Below are 19,872 nucleotides of genomic sequence, written 5' to 3' on the forward strand. Positions count from 1 at the left end.
TTCCCGAACTTTGTCACACATAGTGCACCAAAGGTACAATAGGCTAAAGCTAGAAGTTCAGAAAATAGGCTGCCAGCTCATTATCATCCATCTCATACAATCAGATAAATATCTCCAACACAAGATATGCTCTCAAGCACCTTGTTTGAATGGACCCAACACAAGCTGGTCTGATGAGCTTCCCATGGAAATTTAAAGATAAACAGACTTCCACTTAAACCAGTCTGAACAGGCCTCTATTACCCTTCTAAGCAAACACACAAGGTTCTGCAGATGATGGAAATGCAGAAGAATATATATTAAAAGCTAGTGGAACTCAGCAGATCAGGCAACATCTATGGAGAGGGAATGAACAGTTGACATTTTGGGCCATGACTCTTCCTTATGAAGGCTTTGACCCAAAATCCTGATGGAGGGTCTAGGCTCGAAACATTAACTGCTTAGTCCTCTCTATAGATACTGTTTGACTTGCTGAGTTCCTCCAGCATTTTGTGTGTGTGTTACCATGGTAACAGTAGAAATCACAGATCTATTTCTTTAGCAAAATGGGACCAACATTTTTTTTGCAGTAGAGTGGCAGTAAATATTCCATCATCTTCCTTCCAGTCATTTTGACAACAACCAAATTGACATTTATTGAGGCACAGAACTTCAAACCCATTGACAGTTTGGTGTTTGTATCTCAACATGAGTAGGAACTAACTTTTTCCCAGCGGCATATGCTTGAAAATCCATACTTTCCCAAGAGCGATGGGGGTTTAATTAGTGTCAGGGAACAGCTTTCACATTGTCAGTTCTGGAGCTCAATTGATACTACTTCCCGAAACAGGTACCACCACCCCAACCCCCCAGTCTATCCTGAAATAATATGTACAGTCCGGCATTGAGTGACTGTAAGTCAGACTGGAATTAGAATTGGCCCAGATCCAGCTACTCTATGAAGTAATATAAAGGGAGCAGAAGGACCGACTGCATGAAAACCATTTCTTGACAGAAACTCCACTCTTACTAGGTGGAGAAGACAACATCTTTGAACATTTGTCATTGTGAAGAGAAAATCTTACAGCTGCAGTTGGCAGCTTGAATGTGCAAGAAAAAAAATTGTACACATATCTGTTTCCATAAAGCAATACAAATAAGACACGAAGCAGGAAAGCAAAATTTATCTGATGTTATTCAAAGGCTAATTTCCCACCATAATTGCCATCAGTGGAAGTTCATATTGTATTTCTAATAAGCTTAGCAAGCACATGCCATCTACAGACAGAAGTACAATGCCAGTAAATGGCTTCAATGTAAATTGTGACAGAAACAGGGGAAAATACTTGAAATGTCCCCCCCCCCCCTTCTGTTGGCATCAAATAACCATGGGTGAGTTGTTGCATTTTGGAAGGACAAATAAGGGCAGGTCTTTTGTAGTGAGTGGTAGGGCTTTGGGGACTCTTGTAGGACTGAGGAGTACAAGAACATGCTTCTCCAGAAGTGGAGTCACAGGTAAATAGGATGGTTGATAAAGGCTTTTGGCATGCTGGCCTTCAACAGTCAGGGAGGGCATTGAGTATGCAAGTTGTGATGTTATGTTGCAGTTGAACAAAATGTTGGTGACAAACACGAGAAAGTCGGCAGACACTGGAAATCCAAAGCAATGCACACAAAATGCTGGAGGAACTCAGCAGGTCAGGCTGCATCAATGGGAAAGGGCAAACAGTTAACATTTCTGGCCGAGACGCTTCTTCAGGACTTCGGGCCAAGACTCTCCTTCAGTCTTGAAGAAGGGTCTCCGCCTGACACGTCGAATGTTTACATTTTCCATGGATGCTTGATGTGCTGGTGCTGAGTTCCTCCAGGGTTTTGAAGATGTTGGTGAGGCTGCATTTGGAATATTGTGTTCAGTTTTGGTCACCTTGCTATAAGAAAGATGCCACTAGGCTGGAAAAAGTAAAAAGGAGGTTTGGGACTCAAGGAACTGAGTTATGGAGAGAGGTTGAGCAGAGGTTGGAATGTAGGAGAATGAGGGATAATTATCCAGAGATGTTCCTACAGTATGAAGGACATAGATAAGGTGAATGCACTCAGTATTTTCCCCCGGGAAAATGAGAACTAGAGGGCATAAGTTTAAGGTCAGAAGGGCACACTTTTCATCCTTACGGTGGTCAGCATATGGAATGAGCTGCCAGAGGAAGTAGCTGAAGCAGGTACATTAACAATATTTAAAAAGCACTTGCATAGGTGCATGGAAAGTAAAGGTTTAGAGGGATATGGGCCAAATGCGGGTAAGTGGGACCAGCTTAGATAGGAACCTTAGTCACGGACTATTAGGGCTGAGGGACCTATTTCCTTGCAGTTCGACAATGACTCCATAATGAAAGGATGGGTTACTGCTTTGGATGGACATTCAAGATGAAGAGGCCATACCTGAAATGTTAGAGTTGGATCCTCTGGGCAATGGCTGCATGCAAAAGTTGGTATGGGGTAGAAATCTGAGCATTCTTGAGGTGTGATTTTCTAACTGGGCTTCTCACAAGCACTGATTCCTACCAGCTGTGCCACACTGAGCAATTAGCTTACTTTTTTTCTCCTTGAATTGTTGAATTAACAGTCACCCAGCACTGAAGACCTACTTGTGTCAGATCTTTGAAAGGTTGAACCAAATGGCCCCTCACAATCCTCTCTTTCTCCACAGCCCTGTGTTTCTCTCCCCCATTCAAATCCAAAGATTCATTTATTTTCTGAATGTTGCTACAGATGTGTCATTCTTTCAGGGAGTGCATTCCAAATCATAACAGCTTCCTGACAGAAAAAAATAGTTCACCTACCCTTGAATCTTTTGCCAATTATTTTAAATCTTTGTCCTCTGGTTACTAACCCTCTGGCCAGTGTAAACAGTTTCAACATGTTAGGTATTTGAAGTATTTTCTGCTTTTGTTTCACTTAAAAACATTCAGAACTCCTTTCTACCAACTTTAATGTGAACTCTATTAGTCCCATATTTGGGTTGCATACATTATAAGAACAAACATTACTTTAAAGGAACATAAACTGCAAGTCATATTTTCATTACTTTCGCTCTAGACCTTTTGAATTAGTGCTGATTCAATTATCATATATCGGAGGCTCTTGCTCTGAAAGAGGAAAGGTATCTTCAATGTTATTGTGAACCCATTTTCAGCTAAGTGTTTTGCCATGATATCATTTCTAACAGTGTGGTGACAAGGTAAAGCAAGCATAGCAGGAATGGTGCCAATGAACAGGGGCTCATCAGAAAGCTTAGAAATAGAAAGGCCAACTAGCACAGCCATGGAATAACATGGCATTGGATGCCAGCAGAGGGTGGGAAATAAATCTCGATCTAACAGTTTACTCCAAAGCAATGGCTGGCTGTTAACCACAAGAAAAACTGCCTATATATTTAGCAATCTGTGGCACTAAATCTGAAGACTTCCCCTTTTCTGACATCAATTGTTCTCTGGTATCATAAGCAATGGTACAGAAGTCACCGGACCAGCTAAGGGGGAAAAAAAATCAGTGTTAGGAAGAAATAAACAGTTCCAGCTAATATTTTGAAGATTTTATAGAGCACTAAATAAAGATATGAAGAAGCTGAAATGTGAAAACTTATTAAAAAAAATAGAATGTATATCGTCAATTGTACTTTAAACTCTTTATATGAGAGAGTGACAACCCAGTGACATAAATGTATTTGTTTTAGGCTAGACAGTTTGTTAAGCAGAAATTATGACTTGCAAACTCTCTTAGACGTCATGTATTAAAGTGTAAAATGTTCAGGGTATTTTAGGAATCATTTGAAATATTCAGCAGTTCACTTGTTTTCCTCTGATTTCACTGGGGAAACCTAGAACAAAAGTGTAGCTCATGGAGGAGGCTGAACCAGTGCTCAACCAAGATATGGAAATCTTAAAAGTTGAAGTCAGTCTGCAATGAAAGGAAAGCCTGATGGTTTTGCCATAATTATAACTGCAAAATGTGTGTCATTGAGCTAGAGATGAATGGAAGCAGTGCTTAGAGGGAGGAAACATTTCAACCATACCTGACTTTCGGAAACATGATCAGATCAGGTGGAATTTGTGTTTCATACAGCATTCTATCTGGTTATCTTTCTATTCGTTTTTGGCTGACGTGCTGGAGGGGCTAAGCAGTCAGCCAGGGAGATAAACAGTTAACGATATGGGTCGCAAACCTTCATCAGGACTGGAAAGGAAGGGAGCAGAAGCCAGAATAGGAAGGTGGAGGAGAGGGAGGAGTAGATACTGGCAGGTGATAGGAGGGAGTAGCCTAAAGATACACAGCTTACCAGTCTGGGTGGGAAGTCTGGGGGAAGGAATGTCAATGGGGGTTTAGTAATTATTTTGATTTTTGCTATTTAAAACAAAACTACTTTGATCGTTGGTATAAAGTTGTTGGAGTTGCTGCAAGTCCTACTGATAATAGGACCAATCGAAATTTGCAGGTAGTCCTGAAGCAAGCACTTGGGAGCGATTTACATTAGAAGAAGCAACTAATCAAGTGGAACATTTTCAGCAAGAAGTAGTGATCTTGTAAGTTCTGGAAGGCACAGCAGTAGGTGTTAAAGGAAGTGTGACAAGTCAGAATGTGCATGCACATGCAAGATGTACGCTTGGACAGTTCAACACCTTACAGCAATAGGTAGCATCTGGCGGTGTAAGAGACAGTGGGGAGATTAGATTTAAAGGTCTGCGTCAGTACGGCTGGTATGCTCTTTCTGAGTGAGTTAGGCCAGCTTTTAAACAGTCCATTAAGCAGAGCAAAATTTATTCAACCAAAGGCAAGACTGGGACAAACAATTGCAAAATGAACTTCTGTGCTTCTAGCTGGCTGATGTACTACAGACCTACAGACTTGGGGCAAACAGCAATTAGGAGTGTGCTGAGGGGAGAATCAGCTAAACTTCTTCTAATTAAACAACAGCTACTCTCAAAGATATGTGAAAGGAACATGGTATAAGACGGTCTCCAGCCACCCGCAATGAAGAAGCCCTGTGTTTCCGCCCATCTCCCATCAGTGCACCCATAGAACAGATGCCCTGTAATAGTAAAATGCACTTTGGAATTAGTTGCCCACACTCCTGATGTATTTTAGATGCGGGGATTTTGTGCAAATCGATTCTCTCTAGCTCTTGGTGCAAACACCATTATCATGTTATCCCAAGGGAAGGCTGTGGCACACTGTCAACCAGCAGTCACAAACTGCATCTAATGTTTTATTCATGGCACTGAATTAATGCAGGTCGATATGGGAGATAAGCGTTCCAGGAAATCACGACACTGAAAACACATATTGACATGCATCAGCAGCGTGTGGCAGGAAGCACAGGTGCCAATAAACACTAATACAGCTCTACAGATTGCTCAGAGTCTCTGCACTCCATGTGAGACTCTCACATGCATAACAAACGAGTTACCTGCATAAACACAACACTGGCGGCTCACTGTATTATTTACACACACATGTAGAGAGAAACTCCACTCAGCTCAAAAAGTAATTACGGCAGATGCACTCTTTTTCTTTTCACATAATGAATCAGTGTTCACACTTCAAAGGAAGCTGTGAAATGTGTCCATATTTCAAAAAAACATGTGCTGCATGTTGTCAAGAGCAATAAATTCAGACTATGAACTGTACTTTAGAAAGCTGTTGCATTCTAAAATGTATAGAATTATGCCATCTCAATATCAAGGGGATTATAGATGAGCTCAAAGTCCTAATTACTGATCCAAATAAAAAAAAATGATGTAGGTTGGACTGGATCATGGAAACCAGCAATTTTCTGAGCCTTCCGGGCTGTAACGCTTGCTGTTCGGTTGACCTTTGTTGCTCTTGCTGAGCTCCTGATGGAGATCAGCAGCTAGCCTACCTGGTAAACTCTGCAAGGTGCACTCATTGTCATAGCAAGGCCATAGGGGTGGTGGATATTACGTACAGAGAGCTGAAGGGGAGAGATATTGAGGGCTCTGGAGGTTCTATTACAATGTTTCCATTTGACTAAGATTTGCATTTTGTGGCTCAAAACTTTTTCTGAGTATTACAGCTAAATCCAAATGGGGAAAACAAAACTAAGAAATATCATAAAAAGTTCTGTGAAATATCAAGTGTCAAATGAATTTTCTGCTGGTTTGCCATTTGGTTTTAGAAACAGCCTATCGTTCTCAAACTGGCACTTCCTACAAGACCATAACACCATGAGATATAGGAGAAGAATGAGGACATTTGGCCCATCAAGCCTGCTCTGCCATTTTATCATGTTTGATCCATTTCCCTCCCAGTCCCTCATCTCCTGCCTTCTCTCCATATCGCTTCATACCCTGACCAATTAAGAATCTTTGCCTTAAATATATCCGAGATTTGGCCTCCACAGCTGCCTGTGGCAACAAAATCCATAGATCCACCACTCTCTGACTAAACAAATTCTTACTCATCTCCGTTCTAAATGGATGTCCCTCTACTTAGAGGCTGCATCCTCTGGTTTTAAGCTCTACCACCATAGAAAGTAGCCTCCCCACATCCACTCCATTGGGTCCTTTCAACATTCGATAGGTTTCAATGAGATTCCCCAGTATCCTACTGAATTTCAGTAAGTACAGGCCCAGAGTCATCAACTGCTCCTCATATGCTTAGCCTTTCAATCCCAGAATAATTTTTGTGAACTTCCTTTGAACCCTCTCCAATGTCAGCACACCCTTTCTTAGATAAGGGGCCCAAAACTGCTGACAATACTCCAAGTGAGGCCTCACCATTATAAAGCCTCAACATTACATCCTAGATTTTATATTCCATGTGTTAAGCTTTCGTGCTTTGCATTACACCGTTCATGGCATCTCAGTGAGGGGAAATTAGCAAGCTGCAGGCTAGACTCTTAACCATGTGCTCACACTGAGCCATCCACCTTCTAACCTGAAATGCTGTTATCAGCACCCACAGTCATGGCTGCCAGTCACTGCGTTAAACAATCTGACCAATTGTGTTCAATTTGCAACTCACCACCTCCTGACTCACGTGCATTTAAGTATTTGGCTGCATTAAACACAGTCCAAAAATGAGAGTTTCCAGGATACATACCATCATCACATGTGAAGTCCTGGATTGCTACATCTTGAATGGGAATCTCCTTCAGGAAATAGGGCTTTTGGCAGCGAGGGTTCCCCGTCACAATGCGTCTCTTTCTCAACCATTCCCCCAGCCAGGCCAGGTAACAATTGCAGTTAAAAGGATTAGCTAGAAGATTTCTAGAGAGAAAGATCATTATTTGAGAAAATGGTCTTGACTTTAATCTTAAAGCCATAAAACACCGTATCTTCAATTTAATTCTGAAATTTGGTCTTCAACATATTCCAAACTTCAGTCTAAAATCTAATTATCTCATTTATATCACAGCAGAAATTATTAGTAAGCTTATTGAAAATAATATGTATGACATGGGCGATCCAGAGTCACAGACAATAGATTAATATAGCTGTCCAAATTGCATCAAATATCAGAGGGTATGTGAGTAAAAAATCCAATCAGATTGGAATGACGAGAATGATTTGCACCTCAGCATTGTATAGTGTTGACAGGCAAGTTGATACTGCCCTATCACTGCATGGTTTATGACATTAAGATCCAAGGTAAATGCTCATGCGATTGAACTTCCTGTGCAATTATCTGAATGAATTGGATTGCTTATGCTGTCTTCCACTGCAAACATTGATAATGAGAACTCTATCTTTGCTTTTGCATGACGAAATCGAGGCACACAGATCAAGACGAGACCAGTGATGCAGTAAACTGTTGAAGGGAGGATCAATCAGGAAGCGGTGATTAAGTGGCACTAAACTGAGATTTAAAGGCTTGCAGACTGCAGAAAGACAAGAAAATTAATGGGAACTGTGTTTCCTTTTTATATATATAGTGGAGGAAAGAATGGATGAGCTGAGTGGGAAATGAATCCTGATGTCAATCCAGAGGGGATGAAAAAGATGTCCAATAACGTCCTCAGATTTCAGAAGAAACAAGATGTGAAAATTCAGAATTTAACAGATATTAAATCAACAACACAGATTGCAACAAGACAGATAAATGACAGACAGAAACAAAAGCTGGAAATCAGGAGGTTAAAGCAAGAATTCCATTTAGGTGACACTTGCAACACTTGTGAACATGGCTGAGATAAATGACCTTTTTGCTGCTGAATATTCCTTATGCTTCACTAACACATCAGTGGCAATGCAAACTATCAGCAACCTCAAAAAGACCATTCTGATAAATATGCAATATTGAAGTCTTGGAGGAACTCGGACTAATCCATGACAATTTAGAAATTGGGTGGGAAATCAACAAAGGAATTACAGAGAAGCTGACTTCATAAATGGAGATTTCTCACATTATAGTGGGGACGTGTTTTTCTGTGATTGAAGCACAGACACATTGCTTAAGCAGCACACAGGAAACCACTCTACATAACAAAAGCGATGGATGATCATTAAATTGATATGTTAATTCTGTTTCTCTGTGGATTTTGTCTTGTCTGGTCTGGTCTAGCATTTTCTACAGGTAGCTGTGGATTTTGTGCTTATTACTAACATTACGCGCCCAAAATAATAACTTGTTCCATCTTCCTCTCACCTTACCTAAGTCGAAAGTAAGAGATAAAGAGGAAGAACTTGGGCATAACTGGAGGAAGAGAGACTTGCATTCAAGCTGAGCAGAGAGCTAACCACAATATAGCTGAGGAAGGGGTGAACTTTGCTGAGAAAAATGGCTTTTCTAGACCCAAACTTCCTTTGCACTCCAATGACAAAAATTAAGTTTGAAAGAGGCCATCCCATCCAGAATATAATGCGTTATTGGATACAGTTCATTTAGCTGTAATTCAAATTGTCAATGAGGTTCAACATATTGTCAAAATGAGCTGATCTAATAAAGAAGGTAATTCGGTCTGAAGATGAAAAGGGGACATTGCAGTGACTTTTCTCAGACTGAGTTTTTATTTTTCAAGGGTCATTTCATTAAAATGTCATTTTCAGGCCTCCATCACTTATTTGCAAAAGCAAATAGCTTCTCCTTCGCAGATGACAGCCACACCGATTATACTGATTACATGTCACTTACAAAAAAAATGAATTTCCTCCTGAAAATTCCATTCCCCTCTGTAACTAATGAACCCTCAGCCAGAAAATCTATAGACATGAATAAACATAACAAATGCTTGTTTTATTATGTTAAACTAGATTACAGGTTAACTTGCTTTGGCCGATATACAAATAACACAAGTCATCAATACTGAAAATCAAATTACAATTTGTTGAAATGCTCAGCTTTTCATAATTATTCCCAAGAACTTACAGTGTGGATAGAGAGTGAAGAGTATCAAATGCTCCTGGAGAAATGGTAGTTATTTGATTGTCATAGAGTGATAGCAGACGAACGGAGCTCAGGCCCGTGAACGTGTTATTGCTGACACAGCTGATTTTGTTGCTTCTCAGCATCCTATGGAATAGAGAACAGGACTGTTACAACATGACCAAGAATAACTTTGTGCAAGGATCAGCTCAGGATTATTCAACCTGGGGTCTATGGACCTCTCTGTTAATGGTAAGGCTCCATGGCATAAAAAGGTTGGGAAGCCCTGGACTAGCTATAATCCTACCTGGAGGAAGACAGGAAAAAGATGGAAATTAGTCTGATACTGTAGGGCTTTACTGTGAGCATAAGACATTAAAACAGTACTTTCTTCCAACATTTGACTTGTAGCTTCCGTGTACACAAGGCTATCTTTTACAAATCCACTCAGTAGTTTTAATGTTTCAAATCTTGGAAGAAATTGTAGTGGGGAGTATATGTTTGAAACTAAGAAAGCTCCACAGAGGTATTCTTGGCACTTGTGATCCAGTTCCTGAATAAGTTGCCAAAATAAATAGAAACACTGTACGTATAAAGAAATAGGTCTCAAGGTCCAATGTACATTAATTAATGGAACTGCAGTTGAGAAAGTTACATTCTAAAAATATGCTAATTTCATGATATTATTAAGAAACCTCTGGATTGGGGCTAGTTGCCACTCTAAAGCAGGGGTCCCCAACCTTTTTTGCATTGCGGACCGGTTTAATACTGACAATATTCTTGCGGACCGGCCGACCAGGGGTGGCGGGTGGGGGTAGGGTTGCCAAAGGACAAGAGTAGCAGTCAAATGCGTTGCTTACCCAGAAAGACTACAATGACCATGAAGCCTTGCGCGGGCACCAGTGCACATGCGCATCGTGACCTGCCGATTACACCCCCCCACCCCCAGCAAATCCTTTTAGGCGATTCTGTTCGTGGGGGTGGGTGTTAATCACTACTGGAATGTAGGCGATAAGTGGGTAATACACTCAATTTTGTATCTAAAAAGGGTTTATCTAACGAATTTAATATTAAACACACAGCGCATATTTCCCTCGCATGAATACCGTGATAAGTCAATTATCAGGGGAGGACAGGGGAGCTTGAAGTAAGCGTTGAACAAACTTCCAGTAGAAGTGGTAGAGGCAGGTTCGATATTATCATTTAAAGAAAAATTGGATAGGTATATGGACAGGAAAGGAGTGGAAGGTTATGGGCTGTGTGCAGGTTGGCGGGACTTGGTGAGATTAGCATTCGGCTCGGACTAGAAGGGCCGAGATGGCCTGTTTCTGTGCTGTAATTGTTATACAGTCACTTATAAGTCAATAGCTTCATAACATTTTAAGTAACATTTGGATATTAAACACACAGCACATATTTTCCCCATATAAATATATAAAATCATTGCCACACACCAATATCGCTGAATCAGTGGGAGCCCTGGGCTTGTTTCCCTGCAACAACATGGTCCTATCGAGGGGTGATGGGAGACAGCGATACTCGAAGGGGGTTCCTTATGTCCAGTCTATTCCGCAGTTTAGTTTTCGTTGCATTCATTGCAGAAAACTCCACTTTGCAGAAAAATGTTGGAAATGAAAGCAACGTTTTCAGTGCTTTCGTGGCTATCTCAGGATATTTAGCCTTGACTTTGATCCAAAATGCCGACAGAGATGTTACGTCAAACATACTTTTCAGTCTGTCGTCATTTGTAAGCTCGAGGGGTTGATCTCCTTCCCACCCTGCTATGGATGACGCGCGGGTCATGACCTCGCATGTATAATGGCTGATTAGTGGCCATGACATGGAATGAGGAAAGGTGCAGCTGACTCATATTGCCGAATCATATCACTTCCTCGTGGCCCGGTAGCAAATGCTCTGCGGCCTGGTACCGGTCCGTGGCCCGGTGGTTGGGGACCGCTGCTCTAAAGCACATGTATCCCATTTGGGGCTATCCAGAACCACAGTGCATTAAGAAATTTTTATTTATTTCTATTAAGACACAGGGTGAAGCTTCTTTATGGCATCATTTACTTCTTGCACAAGAGGACTAGTTCTTTTATGCTAATTCCTTCCTGTTTTGCAACTGTAATATTAAGTCAAATGTTCATCTGACACCTTTCATCCGCATGTAGATCCAAAGCGTGTTAAAAATAAGCTGATCTGGACTAAACTGAATGAGTTGTAGTTCACATGCTGGCCAACAGTCAGAGAGATATTTGAAAATGTAGGATTGTATGTAAATGATTAACCATTTCAAAAACTCATCCTCTGTGCTGCATAGAACCTACAGCATATTCAGTAACTTTGCTCAGTCATGGTGGGAGAAGCTGCTTATCTATGTCTGTCACTAGTTACACCCCCTTACATTTTCTTTCTGTTGACCTTTATGCAGAAGTATTAATTACATTATCAGTGGGCTGTTAAAACTTAAGGGCAAAGGCATTAGATGCATGGCAACACCAGCAATTTGAAGTCATTCACACCAGTCTGCCTTGGATATGTATTACTAAACCTTCAATGCCGCTAAATCAATATTTGAGCTCTTCCTCCTTAATGGAATAGTGAGAGCACTGTCTCTTGCAGATTCCAGCAATTCAAGAAGGGGCCTTTGCCCATGCCTGCTCTGAGAAAATAAAGCATGCACAAGATTTGTTGGCCTCGTAAACAGTCATGAATAAGAGAAGTTTGGATAAGTAAGTACATGGATGGGAGGATTATGAAGGGCTATGGTCCAGGTGCAGGGCAGGTTGATGGCTAGGTAGATTAACAGTTTCCCATGGGCTAGGCGGGCCAAACAGCATGTTTCTGTGCTAAGGTGCTCTATGACTACAAATACTAATTTTAAAAAACTCAGCCTAAGACAATCTTTGTGTATGAAGCTAACCTTAAGTATTATGCCTTATATTGGCAAAGAAACAATGCCATTACACGCAAATGTTCTCATTAACACCTTGCATTTTCCACTAAAGTATAATGTACGACCATCAGGTCAGTTAGTCCAAACATATAAATCAGTTCTGGCACTGGTTTCATGAACCCCATTTTCTTATCTTTGTTATTTTCAATAAAATAAACTTCAAAATTACATTCCAATAGAAGGGAAAAGTACTGCCTTTCACTAGATATGCTAGATTATTACAGATTTATAGTCACTATAACCATATTTCAGAAATGCTTCTCTGGCTGCAAAGCAGCTGAAGGCGTTATATTTTTTTCTTTCTTCATAGACTATAATCTTGATAAAGGACTGTACACTGAATATTTTCACAAATAATATTTTAAGAATACTGTACATCACAAAGAAAAAAATTCATAAATGCACTGTTATGCAAATTCATAATAATTACTTCTGTGTCTTGTACCCCTGAAGTTCTGGGATGTGGTCTATTCCTACTGTTCACATTTCCTGATCTAAATCTTTCATTGCAATAGCTGAATTAAGCCCCCTTAAAAATGAGGTCATATGACACTGGTTTTGGGAGGAAAACTTAAGTGCCCTGAATGCATTGCTCCGAATTTTGCCTGATACCAGCTTGCTTCGTGCTATTCATTTTTCAAGCATACATGTACTGTAAAATGTCCACAGATTTCAAAATTGAAATAGATCTGCCCATCCAAATCAAGAGAAAAAAAATTATTCATTTATTTACACACCCACAATGTAAAAGTACTTCACTTAGAAACCACCATAGCATTTGTTGTAGTGATGATATATAGCCGCTTTCTTTCTCCATTACCACTTGCCTGCCCCCAATTAAAATACTTGACAACCAGCTTTGTTAAAAGTAATGATCCTTTGAAAAGGAAAAACTTCGATTGATACTGTCCCTCACTATATTTCCAAAACTAATCTATGAATCACTTTTGAAATGTGGTCATATACCAACTGTGCAAACAATTTTATAAATAATGCCAGTTCAATCAGTGAGGGCTAAAAAATTCCTCTTATTCTGATATGAATGGACAGCAGCATGTTCAAACCTTTTCTGGACAACTGAGTTAAAAACAGGTTTAAAGGGTCTTCGGTGGAATGTCACCTTCTTTCTGCACTTATAGACTGTTCGCCTTCGTTCCACAAGCCTCGACTCAGAAGCAAGTGCACATCCAACTGAGTCACAACATGTGCCCTATCATTTAAAAAAAATATTTGCAGAGTACCACAGATATGCACAATTTGCAAAGGTCATGATCTTAAAGGCACTGCATTTACTGAAAACAGAATACCAATGGCTACTTTGATGAACTCAGAACACTAAATCACATGCTGACATGAGCCAAACAAGAAGGTCTACCTTTGTTCAATGTCTTGAACTTTAAGAAATGAAACATACGAGGGGTGATTGATAAGCTCGTGGCCTAAGGCAGAAGGAGTCAATTTTAGAAAACCTAGCACATTTATTTTACAACATAGTCCCCTCCTACATGTACACACTTAGTCCAGCGGTCGTGGAGCACATGGATTCCCTCTTTGTATAAGTGGTGAAAAGCTGGGGAGATTGATAAGTTCTATGCCTAACGGAGAAGGAGATGAGTTATTGACTTCAAACTTTCTGCATTATCATTCAAAGAGTTGAACTGCATGTGCATGTAACAAGAGCATCTTGGACCTCCAGATGGTCCATAGCAGGGGTGATTGATAAGTTTGTGGCCTAAGGTAGAAGGAGATGAGTTATACTGCTCTTGTTACGTGTACGTGCAGTTCAACTCTCTTAGTGAAAATGCAGAAAGTTTGAAGTTAATAACTTATCTCCGTCTACCTTAGGCCACAAACTTATCAATCACCCCTGCTGTGAACCACTTTCTGGAGGTCCAAGACGCCGACTTCTACAAAGAAGGGATCCGTATGCTCCACAACCACTGGACTAAGTGTGTAAATGTAGGAAAAATAAATGTGCTAGGTTTTCTAAAATTGACTCCGTCTACCTTAGGCCACGAACTGATCAATCACCCCTCATAGGAGTGTGTTTTAATAGATGCATTGTAAAAGCATTTTGCAATGCTGAGATATTTACTTGCGATTTTACATATTTAATTTATTTGCTCGAACAGCCAGTGCACAGTGAGCAGAGATCCCCTCAATAATAAGCATACTGATTTGGATACTGTTGGGGGTGGGGAACAACCACCCAGGGAAGCCACAGTGACAAGATCTCCGGCAATGATTCTGGCTCTGTGGCCCAGACGGAAAAGTGGGAGAAGAGGAGTGCAGTGGTGATAGGGTATTCCATAATTAGAGAAGCAGAAAGCGGGTTCTGTGGATGTGAAAGAGACGCCCGGATGGTGTGTTGCCTCCCAAATGCCAATGTCAGGAATGTCTTGGATTAGGTCCATGGCATTCTAAAGGTTGCAGGTGAACAGCTGGAAGTCCTGATACATAGTGCTACTAATGACATGGGTAGGAAAAGGGAGGAGGTCCTTTAGAAGGAAGATAGAGAAAGCTGAAAAGCAGGACCCCCAGAGCAATAATCTCTGGAATGGTGCCTGTGCCACATGCCAGTGATGGTAAGAATACAATGATTCGGCAGGTGAATGTGTGGCTAAAGAATTGGTGCAGGGGGCAGGGGTTCATTTTTCTGTATCATTGGGATCCTTTCTGGAGAAGGTATGACCTGCACAAAAAGGACCCAAACCCAAGGGGAACCAATATCATTGTGGATAGGCTTGCTGGTGCTGCTGGTGTGAGTGTAAACTAATTTGGCAGGGGATGGGGTCTGGTGTGATAAGGCTGAGGATGGGGCAGTTGGTATACAAGTAGATGCAGTGGGAAGTGAGACTGTAAAGAAGGACACAATTGCAGATGATAGGACAAGATTGCAGTCAGTGGGATGAGCTAAATTGTAACAAGAAGTCAAAATCAAACAGGGTTATGAAGACTTAAGGTGTTATATATGAATGCACGTAATATACAGAATAAGGTAGATGATCTTGTAGCACAGTTGGAGACTGATAGTTATGACGTTGTGGGCATCTCTGAGTCGTGGCTGAAAGAAGATCCTAGTTGGGAGTTTAATATCCAGGGAGACACATTGCATCGAAAGTACAAACACGTAGGTGAATCCTTAGAAAGAGGTGACATAGGATCAGAAGATGTAGAATCCTTGTGGGTAGAGTTAAGAAAATCCAAGGGTAAAAAGCCCCTGAATGGAGTTATATACAGGCCTCCAAACAGTATGTGGACTGCAAATTACAATGTGAGATAGAAAGGACATGTAAAAAGGACAATGTTGCAATAATCATGGGGGATTTCAATATGCAGGTAGGTTGGGAAAATCTGGTTGGTGTTGGATCCCAAGACATGGAATTTGTAGAATGCCTATGAGATGGCTTTTTAGAGCAGCTTGTGGTTGAGCCCAACAGGGGAATGACAATTCTGGATTGGGTGTTATATAATGACCCAGATTTGATTAGGGACCTTAAGGAAAATGAGCCCTCAGGAAGCAGTGATCGTAATATTGTATAAGTCACCCTGCAATTTGACTGGGAGAAGACAAAGTCAGTGGTATCAGTATTAGAGTGGAGTAAAGGAAATTACAGAGACAGAAGCTGGCCAAAGTTGATTGGAACGGGACACTAGCAGGGATAATGGCACAACACCAATGGCTGGTGTTTCTCGGGGATGATTTAGAAGGCATAGGAAAAGTACATCCCAAAGATGAAGAGTATTCTAAAGAGAGGATAATGCAGCCATAGCTAAGATGATGGGATAGGGTAGAGGATGGTAACAAAACTTCTAAAGAAACATTGAAAATTCAGAAGCCAACTATTGAGTACTATACTGACACACAATGGAGAAGTAAGAGCAAAACTACTTTACTTACAAAGTCTTAAGACTATCCAGTCCTTTGAACATTTTTCGATGCACAGATTCCAGACGATTTCCAGTTAGCAGGACTTCATTCACACCTGAAGCCCCCTCAAACACACCCTCTTCAATATCTGTGATCTTATTATTGCTTAAGTTTCTAAAAGGGAAAATAAAATAAAATAAACTCTAAGTTATACAAGAGCACTCATCTCAACCAAGCTTTGGCATGAAGTTTGTATATGTCAGCTTTACATATCCTTTTATGGAGAGCAAGAATTAAAAGCGTAGACATAACCAGACTGTATCAAGAGGATCAAGAGACATATTAATCTCACCAAGCAGACAGATGATTTAAATATACATGGCCCCCTTGATAGGTTCTTTATGAAAATCCTGCATTCTACATTCTGATCAACCCTCTGAAATGGCCGAGCCGGAAACTTGTTTCAGGGTAGATTCTGAATGGATTAACAACCGATTTTGACAATACTTGACTCTGTAGGGCATGTCTGTTCTTGTTCTTTTAGGTAAAGTGCATCTTTTCTGTACTGAATTCTGCTACTGGTCTACCAATTCAGTTAGTCTATCACTATCTGCCTCAATCTTTCCCAGAGTTCTCAAGCTTTGTGGCATCAGCAAATTTGGCAATTCTACTCTCCATGCCCAAATCTGAGTAATTAATATTTATCACTAAAAATTATAAATGATCTTCTTATCCCACAAAACATTTTTATTGTTCCAGCTGGGAAATAAACCATAACTTTCAAATTCTATTACTTTTTTCATAAAACTACTTTAAATAGTTATTATCATTTAAACAGTAGCCAAGACCAGAGGAAAAGCCAGTTTCTAAAATAGTTCAACGCAAACACCAGGAAATCTGCAGATGCTGGAATTTTATGTGTGTTGTTCTAAAGTAGTTCTTTGTCTATCCTGGTACAGCAAAGGCAGTCAAGAGAAGATTCCAGCATCTGCAGATTTTCTCTTGCTTGAGAAGATTGCCGAGCTTGCTTTTAGACTACATTGGTTGGTGATTCCTGCCATTCCTTCTGTGACTAAGAAATATGAGGTGCCTGCCTTCTCAGACAGAGGTGTAAGCTACCAATTACTGCATGCCTCAATGACCATGATTTCAGCACACTCCAGGTCACTAGTATAACTGTCTTTAACGATGTCTTTCACAACATACACCTACTAGGAGAGGGAACTGCAACCTGGTTGTTTAAGATACAAGGGGGAAATCCAAAGCAAAAATTCAACTTACATCTTGCGGAGCTGAGGGAGCTTCTTGAAAATCCCGGTAGCTTCCAGCACTGTAAATTCATTGTTGTTAAGACGCCTAAAGTATTTAATTAGAAAAAAAGATTGTCAAAAAACATTTTTTAAACCTAGACTCCTTCCAAATTACATTATGGATTTTATCCTTCCTTTGTGGTATCTTTGGTCAGCTGAATATTGAAAGGTGTCCATTTAAGTATTCTCATTTGAAACTGGACAGTTACAATTCAGTCACATTTTGAATGTTGAAATTATTATTAATATTCTGAGCTGTGTAGAGATTTGACACTTCTCTTTCAAATGGATGACTAACTTGTTTCATCTTCCTTCAGACACACAAATACAGGAGCAAGTGAAGCTTTCCTTAGAGGGAAATGAATAACCCTTCCTCAGAGCATGAACATGAGATTAAATTGTCCCATTTGGAATGGGGTCAGGAAACAGGGCTGATCTGCTTTTCTCCCTGAACTAAAGAAGAATAACATAAAAATATTCTGATGATTTCTCCCACCTCAAGTTTCCTCTCACTTCTCCTGACTGCTGATTTATATTGAGTTAGTGCTACACTAGTAGAGTATTTGGCAGGGACCAAACAACAGGTGTTTCTTTCCTCAGTCAATATCTGCACAAAAGCTTTCTTTGGATTGAATCATGTGAAACAATCAGAATGGTGAACCCTGACCAAGAACTCAATTTCTTTGCCAAAAAAACCATGAGAACAGATGCAACACCTAACTGATGACGTTGGTAAAACTTAGCCCTTTTTAAAGATGGGTCACAGTTCCATGTCTTTTCCAGCTGAGCAACTGGAACCTTCAGAACATGAGCAATGTGCAATGTTCAAATACAAGAATTAGCCCATTCAATTTAACCGTGGAGGAGAAATTCTAACCACAGAAAGCTGCAGTTTCTTGGACATACAAACTGTACTTTCAACATTTCCTGCACAAATGCTGTTTGAAGGAGATTTGGTTATGGAACCTAGTCCTATTGACTAATATCCCTTAATGTTCCAAGCACTATTCCTGCTGGATTTATAAAATAACCCTGTTTGTGCTGTGTGTTTTGCTTCCTTTGGCTCATGTATTCATCAGTCTGATGTGGGTTCTACATTGGGCATCTTACACAATAATGCTGGAATTCCTCAGCAGTTAAGCAGCATTTGTGGGGAAAGGAAAGGTTAAGGTTTATGATCATTCATCATAAAGGCATACATTGTAAATCATGCTAATAAATTGACTATACTTTATGTACTACAATTATGTTATTGCCTGTGGCTTACAGGCTCCCAGTGATTACAAATCAATCTTGCCTATACTTGTGGGGTCATGAATTGCCCATTCAGCTGTGCCCTCACTATGTCTAATATAGATTGAAGCCCCCATGTGGAACTTTGGCACTGGAGTAGCATACTGAAAAATGAAGTCTGCACTGTTTCCATCACTGCACAGAGAAGACCAAATTGATATCTAATACGTGCTAGGCATCAATGGAGACTGATAGTTTCTGGTAAACAAAGTTACTTTTCCTGAGTGGGGATCCAAATACATAACATTTCTTTTGAAAGAATAACATTATTACATTGATAGATATGGATACCCTGAATGTAATTTCTTCTCCTTTGCTGCCCCAATGATAGGTATGGGGAAATAATGATGAAATGACAGAACAGACTCAATGGGCTAAATGGCCTAATCTGGCTCCTATATCTTATGGTTTTATGGAATAACAACACAGTAGTTCTTATTGGCCTTGTGTTGAAAAGCCTGGATTATTAACCAACAAGCCAGGCTTGAATCCACTGGGGCATCATTGAAATTCTGGAATTAAAATAAAAGCTATTGCTTGTAAAGATAAACACAAAATTAATGCTTTAAATACACATCTAGTTTACTGCCACATACGGGGAAGGTAATCTACAATTCTCATCTGGGCAGGCCTACACACTTACGCCTTGATATCTTTATGTCTTTATGTTAATTGCCTTCTCAGATGGCTGCTCTCCCAGGGTTCTTTGGGGCTGAGTGGTAAATTGGCAGGGTTGGCCATGAATAAATAAAAATAATCTGAAACCAAAGGCCATAAGGATAACAGTGCATTCACCTCAAGGATCATAAGAGACATTTTCTAAATAAATTTGATGTTTCTTTACTTTATTGCTAAAAAAAGAGATAAGCAAGTGTGAGGAAGAATGTGTGAGATAGTGGGCTGCTGTGCTGACTTACAACTCCGCAGCGTATTGAGGGATGTGATCAGGAATTTTGGTCAGTCTTTGATTGGAGCAGTCGACAGTGGTTCCCTCACATCGGCACTTTTCAGGACAAGCGAGATCCATGAAGCAGTCCCCACTGAGTTTAGCTCTGTAATCCTCTGTGCCTGCAGATTATTTGAGG

At 40.3% G+C, this 19,872-nt stretch overlaps 1 protein-coding gene across 4 annotated transcripts in view; it reads right to left on the reverse strand.

The window, feature by feature from the left end:
• slit2 (slit homolog 2 (Drosophila)) overlaps nucleotides 1-19,872 on the reverse strand; it is a 455,515-nt gene that overhangs the window by 81,203 nt on the left and 354,440 nt on the right. For all 4 annotated transcript variants that reach the window (XM_072252964.1, XM_072252963.1, XM_072252962.1 and 1 more), the window contains 5 exons: nucleotides 19,705-19,855; nucleotides 17,466-17,540; nucleotides 16,215-16,358; nucleotides 9,361-9,504; nucleotides 7,096-7,262 (listed from right to left, as the gene is read on the reverse strand). In XM_072252964.1, the coding sequence (XP_072109065.1) occupies nucleotides 7,096-7,262; nucleotides 9,361-9,504; nucleotides 16,215-16,358; nucleotides 17,466-17,540; nucleotides 19,705-19,855 (681 nt within the window). The remainder of the gene's footprint in view (nucleotides 1-7,095; nucleotides 7,263-9,360; nucleotides 9,505-16,214; nucleotides 16,359-17,465; nucleotides 17,541-19,704; nucleotides 19,856-19,872) is intronic.

This window comes from Mobula birostris, chromosome 3, assembly GCF_030028105.1.
Source record: "Mobula birostris isolate sMobBir1 chromosome 3, sMobBir1.hap1, whole genome shotgun sequence".
NCBI lineage: Eukaryota > Metazoa > Chordata > Chondrichthyes > Myliobatiformes > Myliobatidae > Mobula > Mobula birostris.